The following is a 12,679-nucleotide window of genomic DNA, read 5'->3' on the forward strand; positions in this document are numbered from 1 at the left end:
GAGGAATGGGAGGGATCTCTAAAATCTTCTATCCCACAAGAGAATTTAAGTTCCAGGAATCTCCTCACTTCCCTGTATTTCAAAAGATTGCTCTAGATGTGGGAATTTATTTAGGCCAGTGATTCATTCATAGCCCTGGGCCCAGGACTTACGACTCACAAGGGAGTGCTATGTGCTCTGGGGGTCACCCTCCTGCTAAGTCTGTCATCTCCAGGGACTGGCCCAGGGCTCCACAGCCCAATCTTGCTAGGTTACTGACTTGCCCAGATTTCAGTTAAAGATTATGAGAAGGAGCAAATTAAAGATACTGGATTCCAAATGAGAGGCTGGGATGAGGGGAAAAAGGAGATGTGTGTGTGCATGTGCATGTTGTATACTGCATTCCAGAAGCTCTTGAAAGCCATAGAAGTAAAAATAGCACAGATGGTGGGTCTAAGACTCAAGATGACCTCATGTGAGAGGGGCTGGAGGTTGATGCTTCGATTTGGGCCAAGTCATTTTGCTGTAAGGCTACTAATAATAACAGTAATCCTAGCAGTAGTCATCTCCCTCCTCTGTGTGGAACTTTCCAGCAGACAGGTATGTTCACCTTCTTTATTACATTTGCTTCTGATGGTAGTCTTGCAATGAATGCATTTCAGGGAGACATTGTGATTCTGGGCCCAGACAGGTGACATGAGTTCCCAAGGAAACACAGCCTAGGAGTGGCAGACCTGAGACAAAATCCTGATGGTCCGACTTCTAGCCCTGGCCCAGTAACTGGAATCAGAGAACCATAGAAGTTCAGAGATAGAAAGGATATGAAAGGCTAAGAAGGCTAACAAGGCTCTTTTCTGTCCTAGATGGGCTAAGTGAGACTCAGTGAAGTGAAGTGATTGGCTCAAAGTCACAAGGCACGGTTAATGGCAGAACCAGCTCAGGGCCCAGGTGTATGATAGTCCCAGTACAGTGGTCTTATTTACGTGTTAATTAGAGTAAAAAGCTCCTAACAGAGCTGGGATGAGGGCCTAAGAAGGTATTGTGTCCATGCAAATGCTGGACACCATTAACAGTGTGGGGCCTGAGCCATGGGGCCGGCAGGTCCTTGGAGTCCAAGACTCCCACTGCTCCCGGGAAGGACGGCCCTTTTGCAGGGAGGGGTCTGGACAGAAAAGGGGATGGTCTCCAGGCAGCAGGAGCAAGGGGAGAAAAAGAGGGCTGACAGGGAGGGGTCTCTGAGAGCCTGGGAAGCGGGCGTCCCGCAGGTGGGAAACTGGCAGTGCCCACCGTCCCAGGGGAGCGAGACTGAGAGGGGGTGGGCAGGAGAGTCTGGGAATGGGCCGGGCAGGAGGGCCAGGAAGGATTCACTCTCCCTGGCTTGTGAAAGACTCCCCACCCCGTGCCTTCTGGGACTTCGGAGCCAAGCTCATTCACATGCAAATCCCCTCAGGGACTAAGAGGCTGGGCCTCAGACTGTTGAGCGCTGGAGAACAGTCCAAAGACAAGAAAACACAGCCGTGTTGTGTTCTTTGGCAGCTGAGGCAGCCTGGCTCAAGGTATGTCACAGTCGGGTCGGGCTGAAAGCAGTGATTGAGTAAGAGCTGAGGGCAGTGAGAGGACCTGCCCCAGGCCAGTGTTGCCAGGCAGAGTTCCCAGGAATGTGCGAGCTGGCGCGTTCCTCTGCCACACCGCCACCAAGGACCCTGTTCGGCCCCAGCCCAAATGAACATCCTCAGATCTTCACGTGGAAACCCTCACAGAGCGCCGGAATAAGGACCAGATGACCTGGTGTCTGGTTCCCGCTCTGCCCCTCATAGCTCATGGGTCACTTGTCACTCGGACCTCTGCAGACAGTAGTATGCTGACACTGGCTCGTCCCAGTTTATAAGCACAAACTGTCAACTTCTGCTGTTAAACACAGCCATCATTCAAAAATTAGGGTTCATAAAGTTGCAATTCATTAAATTGCACTAAAGACAAAATATACAAAACTCATCCCCTCCTATTTTTAGCGTTTGGCTATTATCTCTGGCTCGAGGTAATGACCGTCTAGCATGTCTGAATGGTGATGGGGTGTGTTACTGTGCACCCTATCTCCTCCCCAGGCCAGAGCCAATTGTTAGTCATTTGTAAGCCCACCACCATCTTTGGGCCTCTGTGGGGCACAGTATATAATATTGTCCTCTGAGAGTCAAGAGGTCATGGAACATGGCCTGGAAAGAGCTTGTAAAGTCTGTCATTCATTGCCTGTCGTGACTGAGCAGGGGTCTTATCTCCCACCCCCAGTGGTGATCTGGTCTTCCTTTCCTGCTCCCTATCTGCACTGCACTTCTCGTCCTTGTCCCCCCCTGCTCCAGTCACACTGCCTGCGCTTCACACTTGCTGCTCTTCACACACACCAGCCACTTGCCCACCTTGGGGCCTTTGCACTGGCTGTTCCCTCTGGTTGGAAGGGTTTTCCCCAGAAAGCCACGGGGCTAACTTCCTCAACTTCTTCAAGTCTTTGCTCAAATGTCACCCTGTCAATGAGGACTACCCTAACCAACATATTTAAATCAAAGCCTTCACCTCTCCTCACACAGTCCCTCTTTACTCTGCTCTTTTGAATTTCTTTGGCTACCACCTTACTTCTCACTGTTTACGTTCTCTGTGGATTGTGTTTAGTATTTATTATGTTTCCCTCAGTGCAACATAAACATATAAGAAGGAATTTTTGTATGTTTTAATTACTGCTGTACTCTAAGCTCCAGTAAATAGTAGGCATCCAATAAATGCTAAATAAATGAATAAACCAATACCTCCCATTCTCTACCTTTTCCCTTACGAGCACACCAAAGGAAATTCAAGCTCTGGTTTTTACTGAGGTCAATCAGAGAGCAGCCTGTGTCCACATAAGCATGAAGATTTGCACACCAGGTGCACTGGGACCCCGGGGCTGGTGACCCCAGTGGTCAGCCAAACAAGCTGTCTCTATCTAAAAAACAAACAAACAAACAAACAAACAAAAACAAAAACCAACCAACCAACCAACCAAACAAACAAAAAAACAAACTCCCACTTCACACTCATCTGAGCTCACCCGTGTCTTCTGCCCCAGTGCTGGGACCTTCCTTCTGTTTTCCATCACCCAGAGCCTGTGCTGTTTGCACTTCCTGCCTAAAATGAGCTTTGGTCACACTTTTCTGAAGCTCATTTCCACTTCCTCATTTCCATGAGCCTAGAATCAGAACCCACTATCTCAGGAGGGGAAGAATCCCCCTAGGGACTACATCCAAAATTCATGAGAAACATCTTTCCTTTTCTCGTTTCCTTCAGGGGCAAAGGCCGCCTGTCTACCCCCAGAGAATTAGCAGAGCTGCTGCAGTCCTTGGGGTCAGCCACAGCCTGAAGGTCGAGGGCATGTTCTGAGTAAACACAGAGCACTGCGCAGAAGTTAGGAGCTTGGGGGTCAGGGGAGTCAATCTTGGAGCAGGGCCCTGGGATGGACTTATCTCTCAATAACAGAGCAGGAAACAGACTGACCCAATGAGGCCTGGGGAAGGGAGCACTGGGTGGGGAGTTATAGGCCATCAGAACTGGAAGGGCTTGGAGAGGCCAGCAAGTCTACTTTCCTCCCTGGGCAGTTGGGGAAACTGAGGCCCAGAGCTGGGAGTTCATTTGTCCAGCATCTTAGCAGGAATAGCAACCATTTTCTAGACCTGAGCCCCTTCCTTATGCTCCATGCCCGGAGACATAGGCCTTTTCCTGTTCTGCTGCAAGACTGTGCTCCCTACCCTGAGCTCCCAGGGCCAACGGGCTGATAGAATGAGCTGGAGCTTACTGTTAGGGCTTGAGTGCCACCAACAGATAAATCAAGCACTCTCAACTCTCACAGTGCACTCTCCATTTCTTGTTATTTTTGTAAAATATATTTCCTCTCAAAGTGAGGATAAAAGAGAGAGTTCTTTAACAAAGTGTAGACAACATAAGGACCCTGAAGGACCCTCTGTTTTATAAATTCTACTAAATTACCCTGATAGGCAGTGTTGACTTAGGAATAATACATAGCCAGGAAACAGATCAAGATCTCTTCCAGGACAAACCTGTTCTAACAGAGAAGGACTAAGTGAAGAGCTAAAATTACGACTTGGGAGTAAGCAGACCAGGGCTTGAGAACTGTGGAGACTAGACAAATCCACTCAGGTTCTCTATGCTGCTTCCCTTTCCTTTCTTTTCCTTTCCTTCTCTTTCCTTTCCTTTCCTTACTTTCCTTTTCTTTTCAATAAGCTCCATGCCTTATGCAGGACTTGAACTCACCAACTTGAGATCAAGATCTGAGCTGAGATGGAGAGTCGGTTGCTTAACTGACTGAGCCACCCGGGCCGCCCCTGTGCTGTTTCTTTTGCTGTAAATGAAATGTAATCATCCCCACTCCTCCTATTCTATGAGAATCAAGTGTGGCAATAAATTAGAAATGTTATTAATGTTTGTTATTACAAGGTAAACACACAGGGGAAATAACCTCTTGCATCTGATCGGTCCTTTCAAAGTATTTTTCCATAAATTGCCTGAAAACAGTGAGTGACATGAGCAAGGGCCAGTTAGTGGTACACTCAGAGCAGATGAAAAAGACGGTGTTCACTGAGCAAGCAGCTATTTTGTCACTCACACCACTGCCATCACTACCGCTCCAACAGTATTGCTGAGGGAATTACATATGTGCTGGACATATGTCATGAAAACATTTGTCTCATTAGTCCACGGGATAGGCATTATTATTATTATCCTCATTTTATTTTTTTTAAAGATTTTATTTATTTGACAGACAGAGACCATAAGTAGGCAGAGAGGCAGGCAGAGAGAGAGGGAGAGGGAATCAGGCTCCCTGTTGAGCTGAGAACCCGATGCGGGACTCAATCCCAGGACCATGACCCCAGGATCATGACCCGAGCTGAAGGCAGCGGTGTAACCCACTGAGCCACCCAGGTGCCCCTTATCCTCATTTTATAGTAAGAGGTAGAGGCAGGACCTACCCCAGGTCTGACTAGCTCTAAAGCTTGATCTGGGAACCATTGGGCAAGCTTGCCTCTTGCAGTAGGAATTCCACTTACAGCCAGAATTTCATTTAAATCCTCCCACAGGGGCACCTGGGGGGCTCAGTCAGTTAAGCGTCTGCCTTTGGCTCAGATCGTGATCCCTGGGTTCTGGGATCGAACCCCAAGTTGGGCTTCCTGCTCAGCGGGAAGTCTGCTTCTCCATCTGCCTGCCACTTCCCCTGCTTGTGCTCTCTCTTTCTGTGTCAAATAAATAAATAAATAAATAAATAAATAAATAGAATCTTTTTAAAAAATCAAATAAATCCTCATGACCTGTGAGGAAAATACGATTTCATTATGAGCTTCTTCTTCCTCTTCTTTTTTTTTTTTTTTTTTTTGTACTAATGACAAAGCCGATGCTTAGAGAGATAGAGAAGCTTAGGGAATTGCACTGTGAACTCCTATTTACCCTTCAAGATTTATCTCAAACATCCAAAGCCTTTCCTGAACACAGGAATGACTAACTCCCCACCCTTTGTGTTACTTTACACAGCTTTAATTATTAATTAGGTATTTGTCTCGTGACACACTATGAAATCATAAATTTCTTGAGGGCAGGTACTGTCTCACTCATGTTCGTGGGCCCTGTCTTTAGTGCAGTGTCCAGCTTCTAGTAGGTTCTCACTGGGATTCTTGGGCTTCATTCCATAGACAGCAGGGAGCCACTGAAGGATTTGAGAGTGTTGAAATCAGAGAAATGCTTTAAGAAGATCTCTCTGGACACGTGCCTCTAGAGGGTGGACTGGATGGGGACGGATGGACAGCTGGTAGACATTTAGGAGAGGATTGCAATAGACTAGGCGAGAGCACTAAGAATTGGAACAAAGGCGCGAACATTGGGAAGAATGGAGGAAATGTTGAGTGGGTCAAGGACAGAGGCCTGACAGGAGAAAGTGGTGTGACTTCACATGAGCAGCTAACAGATGCCAGTGGAGCTGTGTGTACTCAGTGAGAAGAAGAGAGAATAAAAGCCAAATGCAGGTTCTTATTATCTCTTTATCCATTGAGCAGACATTGTGAAGTGAACTTGACGAGAGGGTCTGTGTGGCTATGGGACTCCCTCGGTGGTTCTGCCTCCTCAGTAGGTCTTTCTGTGACTGTTGCTCTGGGGTCCCTTTCTAGTCACAAGTCACCACCTCATGGGATGCTCGACCAAAGGAAATAATTTGTTATATTCCTAGGGAAAAATGCCCTTCCAGGTGTACCAAAAGAGTGCTCTATTATATGGAAGAGATTGTCTAAGTTTGACTATAGGCACTGTTTGCCTTACATTATACTTATTTACATTTACATTATGTTAAAAAACCTAAGCCCCCACATAATGGGACTTCACTGTCCTTTAATTTTTTTTTTTTTTTTAAAGAAGAAAAGACTGCAAGTCTTGAGATATAAACTCTGGTCCCAGTGTGGCCTTGGTCAATGAACTATCCTTCCCTAGGCTTCGGTCGTGATGGTGATTTCTGAGGTCTTAGATGCACAGAATATCAGGGCTAAGGTGTCTTTGGAGACTGGCGGTTTCAACTTCCTATATTTGAGAGAGGAGGAAGCAGAGTCATCTCCAGAAATATTCACCCACCCAAAGCTCATTAGTGGAGAATGACCCCAAGAAGCCAGCCCTTCTGACTCCCCAGCCAGCGCCCTTGCTCTGCCCCTCGCCTGCAGCCTTCACCGACTGTGACTCATATGCCTCATCTATGCATGCAGGAATCCACACGTTGCAGCCACATTCCCAGGAAGCAGATGCTGTTGTGCAGATGTGCACACACCTCGAAGACTGATGACTGCGGGAAATCAGGCCGAAGAGGAATTTTCATAAAATGACAGCATCCGGACCTCAGCTCCAGGGTCCTGCTCTTCCTCAAGCTACTGTAGTACTGAGTCAGCTGTTCCATCATTGTCACCCCGATGGGCCAGAAAGGGACCCTGTGAGCTGGAGGGTGCTTTAAATCTACTCCTTCGCCTGCCAGGGGAGCTCAGCTACAGAGTGGAAAAGCATCAAAATAGGGGCTACTATCCCATCAAATGGAAATCAGTGATATTTAAAGTTGCTTGGGAAAGGACAGTGGTGGTACGGTGTGTTTACACATTTCTTTGAATGACGTGTCACTAAGGCAACCCCAGCAGACGGTAGGCTCTTACTGGAAAGCTTATGGGCCACAGAACTCAGAGAAGTGGAAGCTGTAACATATTATTGCCGGTTTCTGGCATTATCCTCACTAGGCTAATGAGGGTTTGGTGGGGTCATCTGGACAGTTCTGGCAGGAGGAGGAGGAGGATTAGAGTCCAGGAATTTAAGGGACTTAAGGGATCATCTCATGTCACCCCCTCATGGAACAGATGAGAAAACGGAATTTTGGAGAGGGATATCGACTACTCTGGGAATGACATGGCATGTGGCTGCTTTCTTCCTGCTCTCAGTCACAGCCAGGAGAGGCACATATTCTGGGGGGAAAAGGAGAGGGGGCCAGTAGAAAAAGGGAACGGGTTTCAACTGCATGTGGAAGGCTTCTGGGATCAGGGGTTCCGAGGCCAGAGTACTAGTCTTGTGCCTGAATTCTGAGCTCCAGCCTCTGCTTCTGTGCAGAGGGGACTAAAGCAATACCCAGGACGTAAATCCTCTAAGGTAGGACCTTCAGGGTGAAGGAGGAGGACCAGTGAGCCAAATGAGCCTCAGAGCCGCCTTCGACCTGCTAGCCGCTCTTCTGTTTCTTACATCGGGCCTAGGAGAGGATTTGTTTGAAGGAAACTGGGAGAAAGTGTTTGGAAAACTATGCTCTCAATAGCTATGAATTAGGTGAATCTCCAGAGAGTCACCGCACCGTGGCATTCTGTGAGCTCGTGACTCCGGGAGAGGAGCTCCGCCGGGTGCTTGCGGACAGGAGCACAGTGTCCGTCTCTACCTGAGCACCCGTGGTCAGCCAATCAAGGGGGCTGTGTCCCGAGTAGGGAGTCCTGCTCAGGCCCCATGGCCACTGGAACCTCTGCAGGGAGGCTGATGTAGATGATGGGATGGCATTCTGGAAGGGAGTCAGCACAAGCAGAAAGATACACCTTGCCCTCCCTGCCCAATACGCTAATCCCTTTTCCTAAAGGAATTGGGAGAAGGTGTCTGAAAGCCTAGATGCTCTCCCTTCAGGGAGCAGACTGCTTCTTTGCTATGCCCAGGGGTCATGATCTTATTTTCAGTAGAGAGAGTACTCTAAGATTTTTTTTCATTCAGGAGTTAGTGGCAGATGGGGGACTAGCTCAGGCATTTCCTGAATCCCGGGCAAGAATCCAGGACCTTGCTACCCGTCCAGGGGACCTACCTCCATCTGCCTGGACTTTCAGGAAGGTATCTCACTGTTCCTGATGAAACCCATCAATCAGTTTCCAAAATATCCTCCAGCCACAAAGGTCAAGTTTTGCATAGAATGTTTGCCAGGGTCCTTAATTCAGTGTCAGAAGAGGTCTTCTTATTCTATCATGGCCCTTGAAGAGTACCTGTTGTTTGTTGTTGTTGTTTTTCCATTACAAAATGCAGCTGATGTCAGCAACTTAATCTGCCTTGCCAGGAAGTTCAGTTTGTTAGGGACAAAGGAGTGAGTTAAATCCTCTGTTGTGTGTTTATTATCTCTACAAGGGAGTCTTAACAAGGTCAAGCTGGGCAGCTGTCTGAACAAGAGGAGAACTTGTGAGAAATGATTGCTTAGTGTATATGAATTGAAAGTCAATTCCTCAGGTGGATGAAGGGAGGGCGGATAATGAAAGTAAGTTACTGTTACAGCTCAAGAAAAAAAAAATCTGTAATGTCCATAGTCTTAAGATCTTAGCTACTTGTAAAAGCAAATGTTTCACTAAAAAAATCCTCAATGGTTGACATGTTAGAAAATAGAGAAGAAAGCAGTTAGAAAGTTTACATCTAGCCTTGTTTAAATCTTGGAACCTACTGTCCTATTAAGCCAAGTTTGGTCATTTTCCTCTGGTTAAGTACACTTTCTAATCCAAATATTTGAGAATGCCCCAGTTTTATGACCAGCATTAGTTGGGGGAATGGGCTGGAGGAGTCTGTTAACCTAATGGCCCCTACCCATAATGCATCTTTTCCTGGAGTCTGCCTCTGGCAGAGGCTGGATTATATTCTGGAAGACATAACTAACATGTCAGAAATTTCACTTTATGATGATTGACACATAGAGTCTCAGTGAATCCTCCTTGTGGGAACCTTGTGACTCTGAGAAGTCAGCTCCATTTTTAATGAATTCCTGAGAACTCTTAGTCAGTCTAGATGGCCACCCACAGCATTTCCTAAAGCAACCAGCTCCCTTCTCCTCATTCTGTATCTTTCAGTCTCTTGGTGTCCTTACTCTTTTCCATATTACGCAATGGCTACTTTTCTAGGTTCATCTCTCTTTGTAAGGGACCAGATCTTTTGTATCTTTAAATTCTCATAGTCCCCAGCCCAGGACATTCACAGAAGGCAGCATCCCACTGAGCGGTGGTTCTCAGATTAGGAGATTCTGTCCCTCTGAGGACATGGGCAACTTCTAGAGACATACTTGGTTGTCACAACTAGAGGGAGAGTGATATTGGTATCTAGTGAAGGGAAGGCAAGGATATTGCTAAAAATCCTATAATTCTCCAAACAACTTTCCTCAAGAAGGAATTACCTGGCTCAAAATATCAAGAGTGCTGAAGTTAAGAAACTGTCAGAGGGCACCAATTCGGGAAAGTTTTTAGTCACAGGAACCTTGTTGTAAATGAGATATTTGATGCAGACCCAACATATAAAATAAGCAATACCCGACACTTAAAAAGAGTTCAAGCAGGGTGGGGGTTCATAGTCCCACTTACTGTCCCCCTCTTCCCAACAATAGACTTACAAGCCCCTGCAGTACCCTGGGGGCTCAGCGGAGAGCAACTTGAGAGCAGTTTGGTGTAGCCAGAAAAGCATGGGATTGCAAGTCAGCAGACATGGGTTTGGAAATGGACCCACCGCTTGCTAGCTGTAGCTTCACCTTCTTGGGTTTGTTCCTTTGTCTATGAAGGATGACAGTAGTAGTACCTGTCTTACAGGATTGTTTCAAAGAGTGAATGAGATTACAAGAATAAAAGTACATTGTAAATTCACTACTTTGTCGTTGATCGAACATTCTGGTTAATACAAGGTTAACTCTTGTTGAATTACCGACTACAGAGAACAGAGACCACATTAACACTAAAAATATATAAAATCTACTCTAGAGTGGTTTAATGAGAACTTTTCCAGAAAGCCACAGAGAGATTAGAAAGTAGATTCTTAGGCCTCCACCTCTCTTTGAGCCAGACACAGCCATAGTAAACTTGATCTTTCACAAGTACTCCAACCTCTCTCAGCCCCCCTTTCAAAGACAGCTTCCCGTCCATGGCATTGTTTGTGGCTTCTCTCTAAATTCCAGGGAATATTGCGTCAATGTTCTAATCATTTCCTGCTCCTTTTCCACGTGGTTTTTACATCTACCTCTGATGGTCCCCCCCCCCAACCTTGCCCACACCCTTTGCAGAGAAAATCCAAACTCCTTAGCATCACATTCAAGACCCTTCAGAATCTCACCCCAATCCAACCTTCTGATTTCACCTGCTACTGTGTACTCCTGCATACCCAGCCCTTCCCCAGCACTTGATCATTACTTACGAAAGTGGCAATTCTTTCTAATTTGTCTGGTTTGGACATAATTATGGCTGTGCTTCAGTCTAGTTATGCTTACTCTGGGGTCTCTGCTCTTTTCTTTACTGGAAACATTAAGGACTTTGGGAACAGAAAGAAAAAGGGGAGGGTATATTTGTCTGAGTTATACATTGCCAGCCACAATTTTTCTTCTGGTCCTTTCTAGGTCTACCACTCAGCCTGCACCTAGCATACCCCAACCTTCATTCATCAGGTTGTAACTTTGTGTTTCTTCCTCACTGGACTGCTACCCTGGGAGGGTAAGCACAGTATCTAATTCATCTAGGTTTCTCTAACTCCCAGCAGATTCTCCAGTAGAGAACCTGGTTCAGTTAGGGTACATCAAGGGTCTCACCTTCACATAGTCATATTCACAAAGGTAGGAGGATTCCAAGTTGAAGTGCATGAAGTAAAGCTTGATCCGAAATCCCTCTGGGACAGTGATATTCCAAGTCACCTCTGAATCACTTGGATAGGAGTCTGGATAGCCAGGTGACTGAATCTGGCCAAACATATTGTTAAGCTCCACGGTATGGGCTGAAGCTTTCAAGAAGGAGAAGCACAGAGCATGACAGAGAAGGAGCCACCTGAAAGACATGAATGGATCTACTTACATTCATGGACACAGGTCCTCACCCCTTAACTAAGCAGCTAGGAGACCAAGCTGTTGGCACATCTCTGCCACTGGCCTGCTGTTCTTACTTTTCTCCACCTGGAGCCTTGCTTATCCAGTTTATTCTACAGGTAGATGATGACTCCATGAATTCTACAGTTTCTTCCAATTGTGTTCTTCTGAAGATTTAATAAGTATTCAAGTCTCCTAGATAATCCCCTATTTGGGACTCTGACACATATTATTTTACTGTAGAGAATGTAAATTTCATAATTAGGTAAAAGTCGATATCCTTTCTTCAACTTGGGCTTCATTTAAGAATCACAAACACTTGGTTCAGTTTTATAAAAAGTAAATAATAGTGACATGGTAATGCTGGGATGAGACTTATACTCAATGATGAGATCTTGCATTCCTTAAACAGATATAACAAAATCAGTCAAGGTATGCAAAGTTTTGAACTAAGAAAGAATAAGCAAAACAAGTTTTTTTTTTTCCCCTCTTGGTAAGTATTCTTATAAAAGGATCAGAAACCTACAATTTATTTCCAGCTTTAGGCATCAGAGATAACGGACTGTTAAAAGAATTGCATAAGCAAGGCACAAGGAAAACTCAATAAAACTTAACGGAACACACCCAAAGTGGCGCAATAATGATTCAGATGTCCAAGGCTAGTCAGAACCCTCATGATCAACATGCACCACATCGGGCATCTTATAGATTGCTCCCCCTGCAAGACCCAATGACCTTGAACTCAAATACCCCAAACCTGGCACATAAACTTCTTCCCTAAGTCCTATGTATTCTGTTTCCTATGTTTTGGAAATCCACTTGTTTCTCTCCAGTCAATGAATTTAAATGTTCTTAACTGGCCTATTGCTAGTGTATCCTAAGTAATCTTTCTTGTCCCCCACTTTACATCACTCAGCACTTTTCTGCCAAAGTTTATTTTCTGAAGCACACATGTGACCCTTCTGCTTCACTGTGCCTGCAGGATTAAGCATCTACTCCCAGGATGGCAGGTGAGCCCTTTTTGATCTAGCGTTGATCTGCCTGTCCAGCCTCATCTCAGGGCCAGCTATGCTCTGGCATGTCATTCTGAAAGTATGCCATGCCTGTCCTGCCTTGGTCCCCTTGCACATGCCCTACCCATTCTTCATCTGCTTGCCTTATTTATCCTCCACCATCCAGCTTAAGTCTTCCTACGTGATAAGTAACCTTTACACCTCCAGATTCCACAGCTCCCTGAATGTGCTTCTATTCTGCTTATCTCACACTGCGCTGCTTTAGACACAGCCCCTGAAGTTAGATGTATTTGGGTTCAAA

The 12,679-nt window shown here is 45.9% G+C and overlaps 1 protein-coding gene across 3 annotated transcripts in view; it reads right to left on the reverse strand.

The window, feature by feature from the left end:
* The window catches only part of MASP1 (MBL associated serine protease 1), a 65,704-nt gene that overhangs the window by 45,834 nt on the left and 7,191 nt on the right, over positions 1 to 12,679 (reverse strand). For all 3 annotated transcript variants that reach the window (XR_007127984.1, XM_047732574.1, XM_047732565.1), the window contains exon 2: positions 11,096 to 11,327. Coding sequence is in view for 2 of the 3 variants with exons in the window: in XM_047732574.1 (XP_047588530.1) it covers positions 11,096 to 11,327 (232 nt within the window). In the remaining variant the exon portion in view is untranslated. The remainder of the gene's footprint in view (positions 1 to 11,095; positions 11,328 to 12,679) is intronic.

The sequence above is a fragment of the Lutra lutra genome, chromosome 1, assembly GCF_902655055.1.
Source record: "Lutra lutra chromosome 1, mLutLut1.2, whole genome shotgun sequence".
In the NCBI taxonomy this organism is placed as follows: domain Eukaryota; kingdom Metazoa; phylum Chordata; class Mammalia; order Carnivora; family Mustelidae; genus Lutra; species Lutra lutra.